The 14,990-nt window shown below is 33.9% G+C and overlaps 2 protein-coding genes across 2 annotated transcripts; one reads left to right on the top strand and one right to left on the bottom strand.

The window, feature by feature from the left end:
• Nucleotides 1–771: 771 nt before the first annotated feature.
• Nucleotides 772–4,433, top strand: LOC106776345. Its single transcript, XM_014663777.2, has 7 exons — nucleotides 772–1,031; nucleotides 1,103–1,158; nucleotides 1,245–2,161; nucleotides 2,684–2,876; nucleotides 2,989–3,174; nucleotides 3,333–3,709; nucleotides 3,893–4,433. Exons 1-7 carry the CDS (start codon nucleotides 874–876, stop codon nucleotides 4,031–4,033), a joined length of 2,028 nt encoding a protein of 675 aa, XP_014519263.1. The 5' UTR covers nucleotides 772–873; the 3' UTR covers nucleotides 4,034–4,433.
• A 964-nt stretch (nucleotides 4,434–5,397) lies between these two features.
• On the bottom strand, nucleotides 5,398–13,651 carry LOC106756373 (nucleolar complex protein 3 homolog). Its single transcript, XM_014638770.2, has 12 exons — nucleotides 13,288–13,651; nucleotides 12,294–12,463; nucleotides 12,005–12,198; nucleotides 11,096–11,304; nucleotides 10,889–10,991; nucleotides 10,502–10,665; nucleotides 9,471–9,609; nucleotides 8,885–9,195; nucleotides 8,330–8,659; nucleotides 7,456–7,595; nucleotides 7,236–7,333; nucleotides 5,398–6,198 (listed from the first exon to the last, which is right to left on the bottom strand). Exons 1-12 carry the CDS (start codon nucleotides 13,440–13,442, stop codon nucleotides 5,728–5,730), a joined length of 2,484 nt encoding a protein of 827 aa, XP_014494256.1. The 5' UTR covers nucleotides 13,443–13,651; the 3' UTR covers nucleotides 5,398–5,727.
• Nucleotides 13,652–14,990: the final 1,339 nt, after the last annotated feature.

The raw sequence follows: 14,990 nt of genomic DNA, 5'->3' as shown, positions 1-14,990 counted from the left end.
TTTCTCTTTTAGAAGGCTTAAGAATGTCATAAAACATTAAATTAAACAAGTTACTACAAAATTTCATAAAAGAATCGTGATGGCATGTTATGAGATATCAAAAGGCTTATAATGGTGATTTTGCATGACTAGAATAAACAATTATAAGAACTTGCAAATTAATAAAAATAAGATGAAAGTGTCTACTTCAAGATCAAATCATCTTATAGATACATCTAATCAAATAAATGTTGTTAAAGGTGTATTTAATATGTATTATTCTCGAGTTAATAATAATTTATATTATTATATATCAAATTCAATTTCTTAATATATATATATATATATATATATATATATATATATATTATATTTTAGTAAACAAGTGTTTATTTAAATTAAAATAGTTATTTTGTCAAATTTTTATTTTAAATGACGTCCCTTAAATTTAATTATTTTTTCAATTTGATTATTTTTAAAGAATTAAATTAACCATTTTGGTAAATTAAAATAATTATTTATAGTTAAATAGTTAAATAATTATCTATAAAATAAATAAAAATTATAAAAAATAATTATATTTATTTTCATAATTATAATTTTATTATTTTAGTTATTAAAAAAAAGTAAGCATACATATTTTTATTAGTGTAAATACAAGAATTATTTAGAGTATATATATAATTAAATTAGGAAATTTAAAAATAATAAAAACAAAATTGAAAAGAAATAACAATAATTATGTGACATAAACTATTAAAATGTAGTTTTTTAAACAAAAGAAATGGAGCGAGGGAAGAAGAAGAAGAAATGGGTTTGTATTTGCAATTCTTGTGTGAAGTCTGAAGCTTAAACCCCAAACCAAAACCCTAACGAGGTTGGTTCCCAAATTCCATGGCTTCTGCGCCCAAATCAAAGTTCAGTGTCTATCAAAACCCTTCCTTTTCCGCGGTTCTCACTTCCAACAGTCTTCAACCTTCCAATTTTACCATCCTCTCCATCCTCTCCTTCTTCGCCGCTTCCGCATTCGCCTTTCTTGCTATCATCTTCAGGTGCACACTCACACTTTCTTCTTCACGCGATTAACAACTCACACTTTATAACACTATTCGCACATTGCCAGGGAAAACGGCTTTATCGACATTTTGAGCTTCAGAACTTTTTCCCCTTTCACAGCTTGTAAGTTCCCAACCTCAATTTTTGTTTATTGCATTTTTTTTTAATTAGGGTAATTTGTAACTTTTGATCCATTTATTGAACTTCAGATTGGCTTGCCAAGACTCTACAAGCTTTAGTGGGTTTTATCTTGATTGGAACTGTTTCTGCACTCCTCAAAGTTGTGTTTCTACGTAGGGCTAGGTATGCTGGAGGTGTAGTTGCAGTTAAGCCTGTGTCTGATTCTGGCAATGTTAATAAAACTGACATTTTGCTTACCAAACATCAACAAGGGCTTTTAGGAGTGAGGCCGAAGGTTGATTTGGCACAACCTGATTCGGCCAAGAAGCTTCCCAAGTCTAAACCACAATTTCCTTCTTCAGATTTGCTTGTTCCTCTTCATCAGCCCATTCCCAGCCCCACTCGGGGTTCTTCATCTCGCATTGATGTGGATAGTTCAAATTCTAACAGGGGTGCGGTTGTTCGTTCCATTGGTACTCCCTCGAGGTCTCCAGGATCAGCGTCGTTGTATCTTGCACCGGGTTTGGTTTCGCCGCCAAGGGGTCTAAATGGAGTGGATTCTGTGATTTCCAGTCCTTGGTCTAACAGGAGAGCCTCCTCTGCTAGTAAGATAACGTCAGAGGAAAAGCTGGAGAAATTCCTAGCTGAGGTGGATGAAAGGATCAATGTGTCGGCGGGGAAGATGTCTACACCACCACCTACAGTTCCTGGTTTTGGGATAGTGAGCCCTAATACAGTTACAGGCTCATCTAACACCTCTGGAACTACAAGACTTATGCCATTGAGGCCTGTGAGGATGTCTCCTGGATCTCAAAAGTTTAATACTCCCCCCAAGAAAGGTGAGGGTGAGTTTCCTTCACCAATGTCTATGGAAGAATCTGTTCAAGCTTTTGAACATCTTGGTATCTATCCTCAAATTGAACAGTGGCATGATCAACTCAGGCAATGGTTTTCTTCAGTTCTGCTCAATCCTTTGCTTAACAAGATTGAGACTAGCCACATTCAGGTTCAACTTATTCTTGTGTTCAAATCATGGTTAAACAATCAGAAAAGTGTTGTTTGTGAAACTCAATATATGTGACAATACTTTTCAATTACAAAGTATGTTTGAGCTAAAATATTCATGGAGTGTTTGTGTGTTCCAATAAATGGGGTAGAACTGGTTTTGGAGAATTAATTCTTGGTCAATCTACTTTCCTGATTGTGTTCATCTGTTGTCTGGTTAATTATTAAAAATCACTTATGGTTTGACTAATGTGGATTATGGTTATTAATATTTAGCACAAAAAGGTTGAACATTCCAAAAGTTTTTTATTTTTCCGAAATTTAAGTTGTCATAGTCTTAGGAGCATGAAATAATGTTTAGATGAGCCATCCAAACTTAGCAAAAACAGTTTAAAACTCATTTTGGCATTGTATACAAAAAAGCTCTTGTCAATTTATGCTAGAAGCCCCTGACATCTAACATGATTGGAACATCAACCAAGTTAATTTATTCCCCCTGGGTCTAAGATTTTCGTATTCATAGGTTATGCAAGCTGCTGCTAAACTTGGTATTTCTATCACAATTAGTCCAGTGGGCAATGATATGCTGTCTACTTCTGCTACTTTGCCAACAATTGACAAGAGTCAAGACTGGCAATCTACGCTGTCTCTCAATGAAGATGGGCTTCTTCATCAATTACATTCTACACTAGTGCTGGCCATAGATTCTTCCAAATGTATGTTGTTTCACATTTGTCAATTGAATGTGATTTTTGGTCCAAATTTCATTATATTTGCTGATAGCTTCTGAGCTCTTACAAATTTCTACTGGTTTATATTTGCAAACAGCCAAATCGTTTGTATCTAATATACAGCAGTCCCCACAGCAGACTTCTTTAGTTCCTATCATGCAGGAGTGTGTGGATGCTATCACCGAACACCAAAGGCTTCAAGCTTTGGTTAAAGGAGAGTGGGTTAAAGGTTTGCTTCCTCAAAGCAGTGTTCGTGCTGATTACACTGTGCAGAGGATCCGAGGTAGTCAGAATTATGGATATACTGCTTTTATTAGAGTAACCTTCATTAGATTTCCTGAATAAATTGAAGCAGAACATCATTTGTCTAAGATTGATTTTATGGCCACCAGCATACACACCAATATAACCTAACTTTAGTTACCTTGTCTTAATTTTCAGAGCTTGGGGAAGGAACCTGCTTGAAGAATTATGAGTATCTTGGAAGTGGGGAGGTTTATGATAAAAAGAATAAAAAGTGGACACTTGAACTACCTTCTGATTCTCACTTGCTGTTGTATCTGTTCTGTGCTTTCCTAGAACATCCAAAGTGGATGTTACATGTGGATGCTTTGTCTTATGCTGGAGCTCAGTCTAGCAAAAACCCATTATTCTTGGGTGTCCTTCCCCCTAAGGAAAGGTTTCCAGAAAAATACATTGCTGTAGTGTCTACTGTCCCTTCTGTACTGCATCCTGGAGCATGTATTCTGGCAGTTGGAAAACAGGGTCCCCCAATTTTTGCCTTGTACTGGGATAAGAAACTGCAGTTTTCTCTTCAGGTCGGTAATGCCTGCTGTTGAGCCTTATTTTATACTATTATTATTTTACCCGCAATACTGTTATTTTCAATACATATTATACATCGTGAACTACTAAACATGATTTTCCGATGGATCTCTTATGAACCAGCACTGTGTTATAATTTTTATATTGGTTTGCTAACAGCTCTGTTTTTATATCAGGGAAGAACCGCACTTTGGGATTCCATTTTGCTTCTTTGCCATAAGATTAAAGTTGGTTATGGAGGTATTATCAGGGGCATGCATCTAGGCGCTTCAGCTTTAAGCATTCTCCCGGTTATGGAAGCAGAATCCGAAGATTAAGCTCTGTATTGACAAACCAGTCCCTTCTATCAACATTCAGCACGCTGACTTCAACTTCTGCAGCAAATTGCATTTCTTGAAGTCAGATTTTGCAGGAAAGAACGCAGTGGAGGTGAATTCCTTCTGATCGAGTGTTGGTTAGCATTATGCTGCATTCTGTATTCTTGATGCCTTTACGATAACCAGCTGATTTAACTGTATCTGGGATATTTCACTGTCAAAAAGAAATTCTCAGTCTCTTTGTATACCAGTCCTCCCCAAGTGCAATTCGCTCAATACTATGTTATTCCTTGGGGGAAAACATGTGATCTGGTTGATAAAACTAAAACAAAAGGCAACCACACAAGAACATGTTTTTTTTTTTTTGTTATTGATCAATTAAATGTTTTTATCATCTAAACCTTGTTTATTTACACTAACACAAGTTGATTGTTTTTCCATTATATCTTAAATATTTAGAAACGTAATGACTTTGTACAATTAAATCATGTACTTGACAAGCAAAAGCTTTCCAATTCTGGTGTCACATCCAATTGTTTCTACTTTTCACGCACAACACTAAAATCACGCGTGAGACTTTTTATCTCGCTAATGTGACGTGATAAAGTGACTGCAGTTGTGTCTCACCGTTTTTTCATTAGCTTATCCTTATTTATCTGTTGTTGCTGAATCATGTACCAAAAAGCCAGGTAATTTAAAATTAATTCAATATACTTGCTTTCAATAATTAAATAACCAGAAATAAATAAGCAATGTAATGGTAGCCACAACCACTCCAGTGTCTAACATTACATGCATCAGCCAGATCAGCTTAAAAAATAGTTTTCAATGATATCTTTCTTCTCCCTTTTCAATAAAGCAAATGACAATCAAATTTCATTAAGTTCACATTAATTATATCAAATTTGTAAACATGTTATTAACGAAAAAATTTAGCTTATCCTTATTACTCTACTTTTTATATAAATGTATTAGTAATTTATAATAGATTTATGTTACCAATTTAATCCATTATAATATAATAACACAAAATAAATATCATGATGAGTTTTCTACATTAATAATTTTTTATCAGCGACGAAACATATTATCGACTTAGAAAATAACCGTAAAGCTTATGCTCTCGTGAGAGAAAAAAAAAACATAAAAATGAGTAATAAAGCATTCCTTTCTGGCTATCAAAGGTATGTAAAATACAAATACTCAATAAAAGTATTTTCCTTTCGTTAAGATCGGAAGCTTAATTTTCTTAGATTTAATTCAGAGTTCTATAAGAAAGTATACATTCACCATTAATTACTAAACCAAGTTCTATATTTAACCAATATTCAATAGTAAATACACTTGACTATGCGTCTTCATGATACAGTAGTGAAATCCGATTTTCATTTAAAAGAAAGGCAGTATTACAAAATTGATTGTGCCTTAAACCACTCTCGATTTATAAATGGCAAATAAATAACAATACAACATCACTAACACTCCTAAGCCTCTAATTGTTACTACTAATTCAATTGAAAAAGTATCCGATCCCTGTTTCAGGCACTCAAATGAGGTGAGCTAGGAACACATAATCTCAAGTGGAGAAGAGCTGTAACTGCATAACTTAAAAAGTGGACGCTATGGAAGCAATGCAGATAAGATGCAACAATTGTTAGAACTTATGGGGCCATACATCACAATGCAATGGCAGATCATCTCCTTGGTTTTGATTGTTTCTTTTGTTTCTTATATTGTTCATATAGCTGTAGCGATAATGCAGTCCTGTCCAGCTCTTTTCTCAACCTTTCATTTTCCTTGATGTCATGATGAACCATGAAATGGGAAACAAGTTTCCTCTGCAACTCATTGTCATCAAATGAGCTCTTAACAGTTGTAGAACCAATGGATGCAGCAGGGCCATTTGATCGTTTCTTGTTTTTTAATTTTATACTGCCACTTTGTTGTGTGAAACATAATTCTTGGTCCAGAGACATTTCCTTGAAAGCTAGTTGAGGAGAGGACTTGGATAAAAGGACCTGGTTATGTGCAGTACTCATACTTGAAATTCCCGAGGCCAGTGTTGATATAGCTGTATGATAATGGCTGGACAAAAGATTGAGTTCCCAAAGTACCGAGGCAAGGGCACCACTTAAATTGGGATCTGTGGAATATGGTAGATATTTCTGCATACCGAAGAGTGAGACAATCCATAAAAACAGACATAAAAGAGTGCTCAACACTAGAATGTTTTGCAATGAAATTCACAAGTTTTGCATTTTTTTCATAGACCCTTCGACTTAAAATTCATATGCAGTTACTTTCTCAAAGAATGTTTTATATAAAGGAAGCATGCTCCCTTATTTCCCTTTCCCATATAATTATATCATGCTCTTGTCATTTCATTATCATTAATCTCAAAACAAAAATATCTAGTAACTTTACTGTCATAGATCTGAAGGTAACTTAATAACTAGTAACACACTGAAAGGAAACACGGGAACGAACAAATGAATTTAAACTAGCAGAGGCATATATAACCAGATGTGTCTAACAAAAAAGATTGCCTATTTACGCAACATATATTCTGACAAACCTACGTAAAAGTTATGCTTAACTTTGTATAAATTCAACTTCAAACATGCATTTAAAAGAGAATATCACTAATGGATATTTACAAGGAATGGAGGACTTCCCTGTTTTGCAATACCCAGTTTAATTTCCTTATTTCTTTTATCATTCTTCAAATGTGGATTTAGGATTAACTGTGAAGTTTATACCTACTTATTTGTTTAAATCATATTTCTAGACAATGTAAGATCTTAAACACATTCCTCATGTTGAGGGTTGGACATCTTGAGTATAGGACTGCATATTTGTGCTTGATCCAAAAACAAAACAATTGCGAGTGATATGATAGACTCAACAAACTTAGTCATAAACTTTAATATCGTAGAATGAGTTTAAGTTTATATCAACTCCAAAAACCAACTTATAAAATAAAATTTGCATTCAGTTAGAGACTTTATTTTAGCTATACCTCTAGATGATTCAGATCTACAATAACTATATCCATAAAAAGATATCATAACATCAGCACTCTTATTGACCGCCCTCCTCTCCATATTTAATTAAATTTCTCAAGCTATAAAAAAAGAGAGGAGAAAAAATGAAGCAAAGATTCTGCACTTAATGCATGCAAATAACAATGACAGAAGCTTACAGGAATTGTGCCAGAAACAGAGCCTCCTCCAATATCATTTTCCAACAAATTTCTGCATTTGACATTCTTCTGAAGGAGATGCTTTACTGTGACCAAGGCTGAAATGGGTTCAAAGGATAACTAAATACGTAAGTAAGTTTCTCTTTTCCAAATATTTCCAGTTTCTCATTACCAAATAGTAGTGCATATGAAATTGAAGGATAAGAAGGATGGAGCATACCAGCCATGGAATCTGCTGATCCAACACACAGTGAAAATGTTGCTAATCGTTTTATAAATGCAGCAGTCTTTTGCATGTCATGTTGCTTATCATCGCACAACATTATCTTCAAAGCTTCTGCCAAAACCTCTCCTTGATCTCTGTTTCATAAATATAAAGCAGGAACTGGAACACGTTAAAATATAAAAATCAAACCGGAAGATTTGCTAATGAGGTGAATTTCCTTGTACACGCATTAAAGTTGAAACAAGGAATAAAAATTTGAAAAGATTAAAACAAAATTCAACAGCACTTTATGTTTCCATTCCATACTTTCAATGTATGCACATGTGTCTGTCCGCATCAAGCATATATGGAATAAGATCAGTTTTCCAACAAAAGTATATATCAAAAGAACTGATCGATTCTAAAAGCACAAGAAGTTAGGTGAAAGCATGTTAGTAATTTTTATTTCCATTCATGACAAGGCCCCTGGGGCTTTAGGTGCCAATATATGCAAGCAAACTCTACCTTGGGCTAAAACTATAATTTAATTAGAAAAATGAGGGCAGATAAGTTCAACAAATCTCGCTACAATAAACTCTCACTATCTCAAAAAGTGAATTTTAAACATAACCTCACAAAATAGAACTTTTAAAGTGATCATATGCTATAATTTTGTCAAATCTTTATTCAATGTGAGACATATACTTACTAATGAATGTAAATTAGCATGAAAGACAACACACAAGAACAAATACACGAATATCATACCAACAGAAATGACCTATCCTGCATGTCTGGCTGAATTTCAGCAATAGAAAACACTGGTCATCGGGAAAAACATTGAAAAAAGGAAAATGGTGACATCAGGATATTGAATTTTAAAACAAACCTTCCTGGCCTGTATTCAAGAATAAGATTGTAAAGATGGATAAAGAAGTCCTGTAAATCAACATTCAGGGCATCAAGATTGTTCCTCATCACTTTAAAGGCAACAATGCAGCATTGGAGTCGTTCCGATACAGTCAAACATTTGGAACACTTGTCAGAAGTGTTGCCTGAATTGCTACTTCCAGAAGCAAGTACTTTCAGATGATTCATCAGATCACCCATGAAATCAAGGTCAATCAGATGTGAGAATTTTGCCAGTCCTTTCAGACAAGGAGCAAGTAAAGGGAGGGGTTCCACTGCAGCAGATAATGCCCCAGCGTTAGCTTCAGGCCTGAGCAAAAAAGTGAGGGAAAATTATCAAACCATCGTGACTGAAAGTGATTAATTATTATTCAAAACTTCATGATCAACACAAACAAAAATTAAGCACGAAATATTGACACAACAAAATATAAACATAAAAATAAAGTATCTAATTCATGGAAAACAGGGTTTTATAAAACAAGAAAGCCAATATTTCCCCGTGATATAGTAATACACGATATATAAAACACACCCGGCACCGATTGACTGCATTGTATGCTTCAAAATACGAAAGTATGTCTCAAAGACAGCAGAGAGTGTTTCAGTTTGCATCTGTTTCCTCTCCATAACATCCAGGGCAAAGGATGCAGCCTTGTAATCAGCTTCAACCTCCTCTCTCGTCTTAGAAATCGATTCTTGCCTACTTTTCTTTCTATCATTCTCCAACTGATTTGACACATCAGAGTGTTTCCTTTTCTTACTTTTCTTATCTTTTAATTTCTGATCCTCTTCTGTCTTTCCAGACTTCAAGAGATCCTCGTTAAATGAAAGGGACAAGAACACCTGAAGAGGTATCGCAAAAAGAAACGTTACTTAACAGCTCTATCAGACATTGCACACAATAAAATAAAATAGGTTTCACTAACGTAGCAACAGGACACAACTTGTTTTGTGCCCTTAAAAAGATAAAACCTTATTTTTATTAAAACATGTTTAAAATGATAGAAACTGATTTTACCACAAAAAAAAAGTGAAGTAGAAACTGTTTAGAGAAACGGGAAAATGATGAAGTATAGATTTCAAACAAAAGATACAACTATCGAGAGGGTGGGTCGTACATCAACAGAATCTGGATGCAATTGACAATTATAAGCTTTAACATAATCGGCAATCAATCGAACTGCCTCAACAGTGACTTCACCCCCATGTTTACCCTCATTTGTAAAGAGAGATTTAATCGTGGAACAACAAAGTTTCCTGTTGAAAAGAAACAAGAAACTTCAACTAGGTATATAGCAAGAACTAGAAAGTGTCATGAAATAAAAAAATAAAATAAAAAAAATCAGTATCCATATTAAGCACTTAATAACTCATAACCCACAAAGTACTGTCTTCCAAAAAGATTTAGGGGTCAATTTTAAAAACAAAAGCTAAGTAAATAATACATTATGTCTTTCCACTACATGAGAAACTGAAATTAGAAGTATGCCTGAGTTTCTGACTCAGCTTCCAGGGGAGGGCGAATGATGTCACAACATAGAATCATGGAATGAAACAAGGTATTTAATTATAAAACTTGGCAACAAGTTCCTGTGGTAAAGTTCATAACTGACTACACGCCTCAAGCAGGTATTATTCTTCAAAATAGTTGTTTAAGTCGACAAAAGATGCAATTGTGTTAAGCTAAACCATCAAATGCAACCTCATAAATAATAACATATTCTACAACTCTTTTTGACAAGGTACGGTTTTCAAAACTTGGTAAAATATTCTCTATATACCCACTCCAAACCACCTCAATCACAAGAAATTAATTTGAACACACTAACAAAGGCCTCAAAGGAACTTCCATTGAGAAAGAAAATGTGTTTTCTTTACATTTATAAATTCCAATGACCAGTAAATCACAGACAATTTTTATGTATTCCAAAGAAGGCAGTCCTAGCATTTTAAATTTTAATCCAACAAGAACCCAATTACCATAGACTTTTGGTCTAATCACCCAAATGGCAGCATACATAGTTTCCATTTCTGATGAATTAGAATAACATTTACAAAATTAATTTCATGTTTTCCATGGGAAATCCATAAAATTCAGAAGAAAGCTTAACATAATGAAGAACTATCAACAGCGAATATACAATAGAACCTTATAGCCTCATCAGTAGAGCCTATGTTTCTGACAGTAGCATCCAACAAACTTTCACGAAAGTTGAAATGGGGATTTGCATCAAGCAAAGAACAAATACACCGAACTGCTACATGTTGAAATAAAGGCTTCTTCTCTAAGGCTACCAGCCTTTGCAAATATGCCTGACAACATGACAAAAAAAAAATACATCTTAGCAGAATAAAGATCAACAAGGTTCATATTTTGTAACAATTTCAAACAATATATCTTAAAAAAATTGACCAATGAAGTAGGTCCAAGAAAAAGGCAACAACCACCATCGAAAGCACAGGAACTGAATAACTATGATTCAGTTAAATAAAGGAATCTTAGTATGTTGCATAACATGTTAGCATGAATGTGAACCTTGTATGCTGAAAGAAGAGTAGACTCATAATAACGCATCTTTCTAACAGTCTTTGAAACCTTCATTTCTAGTTCCTTTTCAGTAGGAAGCCTGATCCGATAACTGCCACATTAAAAATAGGATTAATGTTGATTTTCAAAGCCAAAATAATCATAATATCGTTACATATAAACTGTGCATTATAATATATAACTATCAGGCAATACCCAGGGACAATATCTTTGAAAACTGCCAAGAGGGATAGAAGTCCAAGCTTAACAATGGTATGATCGTTATCTTTAGATAGTTGCACCATCTCTTTCAGTAATTTAATGTTGGACTCTGGATCTGTAAGTAAGGCATTCCCCAATTCTGCAAGTTTACACTTCTTACTTTCAAATGTCTGCTCAGCTGTAAGATCTTCCTTTACCTCAGCCTAAACAAAGTAAAGACAGTATAAAAAAAATTATGCACAATATCTAGTTCAATAATTTTTAGCCTTGTAAAAGGTGTAGGCAGTTCAACATAATATATGATAATTAATATGAAAATACAGTTAGTAGGTGAACTTCTGTGGAATGTGGATCCTATTAAATAACAATCATAAAACACACTTTACTTAGTGAGCCATACATGAAAATAATTTAACAATAGTGTCCTGATATCATTTCTCCGTATTTAATGGATATCATTTCTCTAATCATACAAGTGGATAGCGTTATGGGCATATAAAATAACAGTATAAAAGCTGAAATATATGATACATATCAAATATAAATATGCATAAAAAGTTAAGTTGTACACAAAAAAATAAATACATAAAAGTTAGCATTAGTAACTTAAAAGCTCAACTGGCTGACAACTTGTCAGAGGACACGAGGATGCAGGATGCAAGCTAGCATTGTATTAGCATTATACTAATGTGTGACACATTATTCATCAGAAACTTCAAAATGTGAATGTTACATGCAACCAGTTAAGAAAAAATTTACCTCTGTTGTCATTCCATTTGTATTTTTTTTTTTTTTCACAAAGCATTCCATTTGAAAATTGTTATCGTATCAGATGTGAAAAGAAAATGAGATTTGAGAAACCATAAAAAGACTAAAAAGGTTTTTAATTTGATTGGATAATACCAGCACTGCTGCGTGTGGTGTCTCTTCCACTTCTGCTTTAGCCACTTCTTTCCCTTGTTTTTTGGCCTCTTTCTTCATTTTCTTAAGTTTGGCTCTCTTTTCAGCCTTAGTTAGCTTCACCATACCTTCATCCGCATTGGCATCCTCTGCAGTTCCCTCTTCACTTAGATCATTTTCTGATACGGCTTTTGAAGCTGCAGAATTGTTGTGAGAACCCAAGCACTTGATAAAAGATCTAAAAGTAAAGAATAATCTTGAGATAGCAATGCATATCTTGAACACTAGATACCTGTCCGGTAATGGAGTTTTCCATCCAATGTCTTGATTGGAAGAGCATCTACACGATCAACCTGCAAACCAGTTTCTTCTTTTTCTTTCTTGAGAGCATTTTTTTGCATGCGTTTCTCATAAAGTTTCTCCAATGCATCGTCTTTGGCATCAGCAACCCGCGTAACATGCCTGAAGATGTGTGAGAATGTCATTTCGTAAGTAACCTTATCATATAAAACTCATCACAATACACATTGACATAAGCTGATAAATTTCCAATTTCTATAGAATCATAGCAACCTAGTATAAGGTACCAGAAGGCCAACTATTTTGGGCCCACCAGAGTAATCTTGGGTGGAAATACGGAAGAAAAGGAGTTAGCTATAATGATAGAAGAGTAGAAGTGAGGTTACATACAAAGGAACGAGAGAGATATGTAGGGAAAATTTGAGTAGTAGCTTTTTATTAAGCAGAGAAATAGTTGGGATTACAGGGTTCTCTTCTCTAATAGTTTTATTTTCTATCTATAGTATAAATGTATACCTGTATTGCATTGGGTTCCTGTCATAGGCTAAACAGATACAATAAGACATTTCCACACTAGACAAGTAACAGTTGCACGCTTACCCTAAAAATTGAAATAACAGGCTCAAGTTTGTCAGAGTACAAGAACCCATAAAATTGTTCTAAAGCAAAAAGTAGAAAAAGTTCTTGTCACTCTAAAGCTTATTGCTATGGATGTTTTTGAACGATAAGTTTTCTATCTTGACAAACGGCGAGATAAAATTTTCAGATATTTTCCCAAATTATGCACCTAAACAGTCAAAGCAGACAATAAACAAAAGGTTTCAGAAACGCAAACTGCAAAAATTTGAAATTTTCCCTATTTAAAAATCGTGACAAAAGCTTCGAAACTTTCGGTAACAGTCTACACAAAAATGTAGCATTGCAAGTAAGGGCGCCATAAAAGGTTATGAAAACAAAGGACAGAGGATTGGAAGAAAGAGTCGAACTTGGTGATTGAATGGGTGTCCAGGGTGGAGAGTAAGGAGGCATAGTTGCGATTCTCTTTGATGAATTGGAGGTCTTCGTCGGAAACCTCAACTTCGTCATCTGGAACCTCAGGGGGGAGGTCCGGCGGAAGAACGACTTTCTGCTTCTTTCCCATCGATCAGTCAGGGAGTTCGCGAAGCGTGGTCAGAGTCTTCAGGTGGTTTGTGCTTGAGGACTCCGGCCAACGGCGTAAGCTGAGGTTGAGAAGAAGGAGAAGAAGAAAAAGAAGAGGGTGCGGCGGAGGTATCAGGAAGGGAACAGGCAAACTTATTTGTAAAAGGCCACTGACAGAAGAAATTGCATGCGGCTGGTGTGGTTGTGTAAATTAACCCTGCGATGTATCCAAATAAAATTAGACCATATTCGTAAATATTTGTTATTAATAATAATAGATATTTTAATATTCATTTTTAACAAATTAGATATAAGTATATAATCTATTATTTGAAAAAGATGAAAATGAAATATAATTTATATTTTATTAAGTTAAATTTAATTAAAATTAAAATTAATTTATATTTTATTAGATTAATTTAATTAAAATTAAATTTTAATTTATATTTAATATATTTTTGTAATTCTATTTAAGTTTTAATTTAAACAATTATATTTTAAATATTCACTGTATCTAAATATTTGTAAATTTTAAAATATTTGCAAATATTTTTTAAACTTATATCCATATTGACAAAAAGTAAATTTCTCATTTGATCTGTTACTTTTTAATTATGTCACCTAAAGAATAATAAAAATGATATTACACTTAAAATATGCTCTAATTTGGTATTATATTACCTTATTTCTTGAGAGTATATAATGTAATATCTCTTCATTTATTTTGTGATGTTATCTATATCATATATACTTAGTCTGTTCTATCTTTTATTTTATTTTGGATAGCCTACTGTTTCCATGTACAGTTTTTCGTTAATATTTATTTTCTTTTAAAATGGAACAAGTTTTTATTTGGTTAGATTAATAATAACATTATTTATATGTTCTAATAATATTCATGGAATTTTATTTATATTCAAATTGGTAGAATAATTATTTTATTTGTCATAATTATATTTTGTTAATGATTACTTTATTCATCATTTATTTTTATCACAATTTTTTTATATATAGAATGAGAGTGAGAGGGATCTTTCAAACTCTCAAGAATTATTTTATAGTTTCAATCTCAAGTTGGTATTAGAACAAGTCGATTTCGTTCTGATTTTTGTCTAGTCTCCTAACTCTAGTCGTTTTCCACAACGGCATCGTTTGTCGATGTCCAGTATCGTCTGACATTATTTTGTTACTTGAGAAGTTGTTCACTGAAGTTTGTCACCATCAACCTTTGTTCCCTACCATTCTCTTATTGTCCGTCGTTGGCCACCATCATAGTTTCATTCGGTGACCACCAAATCTGGTTTGCCTCTCCTCACGACAGCCAACCCCACCGGTGTTGGAGCTTCGTGTTGTTCACGGGCCACCATCTGCTAGCCGAAACGCCACCACGTCACCTCCATAGCAGTGGTAGCCTTTCCTCTATTTATTTTTCCCCTTCAAACCGTACTTTTAAACAAAATCCTTTTGATAGTCACCTAGGGTTTGCGGTTTCTCATTCGAATTCTTTATCCCTTGATACGAAATAGCTTCTGGTAGTGTCATCTCTTTT

This window comes from Vigna radiata, chromosome 2, assembly GCF_000741045.1.
Source record: "Vigna radiata var. radiata cultivar VC1973A chromosome 2, Vradiata_ver6, whole genome shotgun sequence".
NCBI classification, from domain to species: domain Eukaryota; kingdom Viridiplantae; phylum Streptophyta; class Magnoliopsida; order Fabales; family Fabaceae; genus Vigna; species Vigna radiata.
Note: the sequence above shows the minus strand (reverse complement) of the source record. Positions and strands in the feature narration are given on the sequence as shown.

Excerpts from the sequence above, each read along its gene's own strand:
- LOC106776345 (XM_014663777.2), top strand. The coding sequence starts at position 874 with ATGGCTTCTGCGCCCAAATCAAAGTTCAGTGTCTATCAAAACCCTTCC. Across the intron at positions 2,877-2,988 it reads GGCCATAGATTCTTCCAAAT|CCAAATCGTTTGTATCTAAT; the intron begins GTATGTTGTTTC and ends ATTTGCAAACAG. Across the intron at positions 3,175-3,332 it reads CACTGTGCAGAGGATCCGAG|AGCTTGGGGAAGGAACCTGC; the intron begins GTAGTCAGAATT and ends CTTAATTTTCAG.
- LOC106756373 (XM_014638770.2), bottom strand. The coding sequence starts at position 13,442 with ATGGGAAAGAAGCAGAAAGTCGTTCTTCCGCCGGACCTCCCCCCTGAG. Across the intron at positions 10,666-10,888 it reads CTCTTCTTTCAGCATACAAG|GCATATTTGCAAAGGCTGGT; the intron begins GTTCACATTCAT and ends TCATGTTGTCAG. Across the intron at positions 8,660-8,884 it reads ATGCAGTCAATCGGTGCCGG|GCCTGAAGCTAACGCTGGGG; the intron begins GTGTGTTTTATA and ends TTTTTTGCTCAG.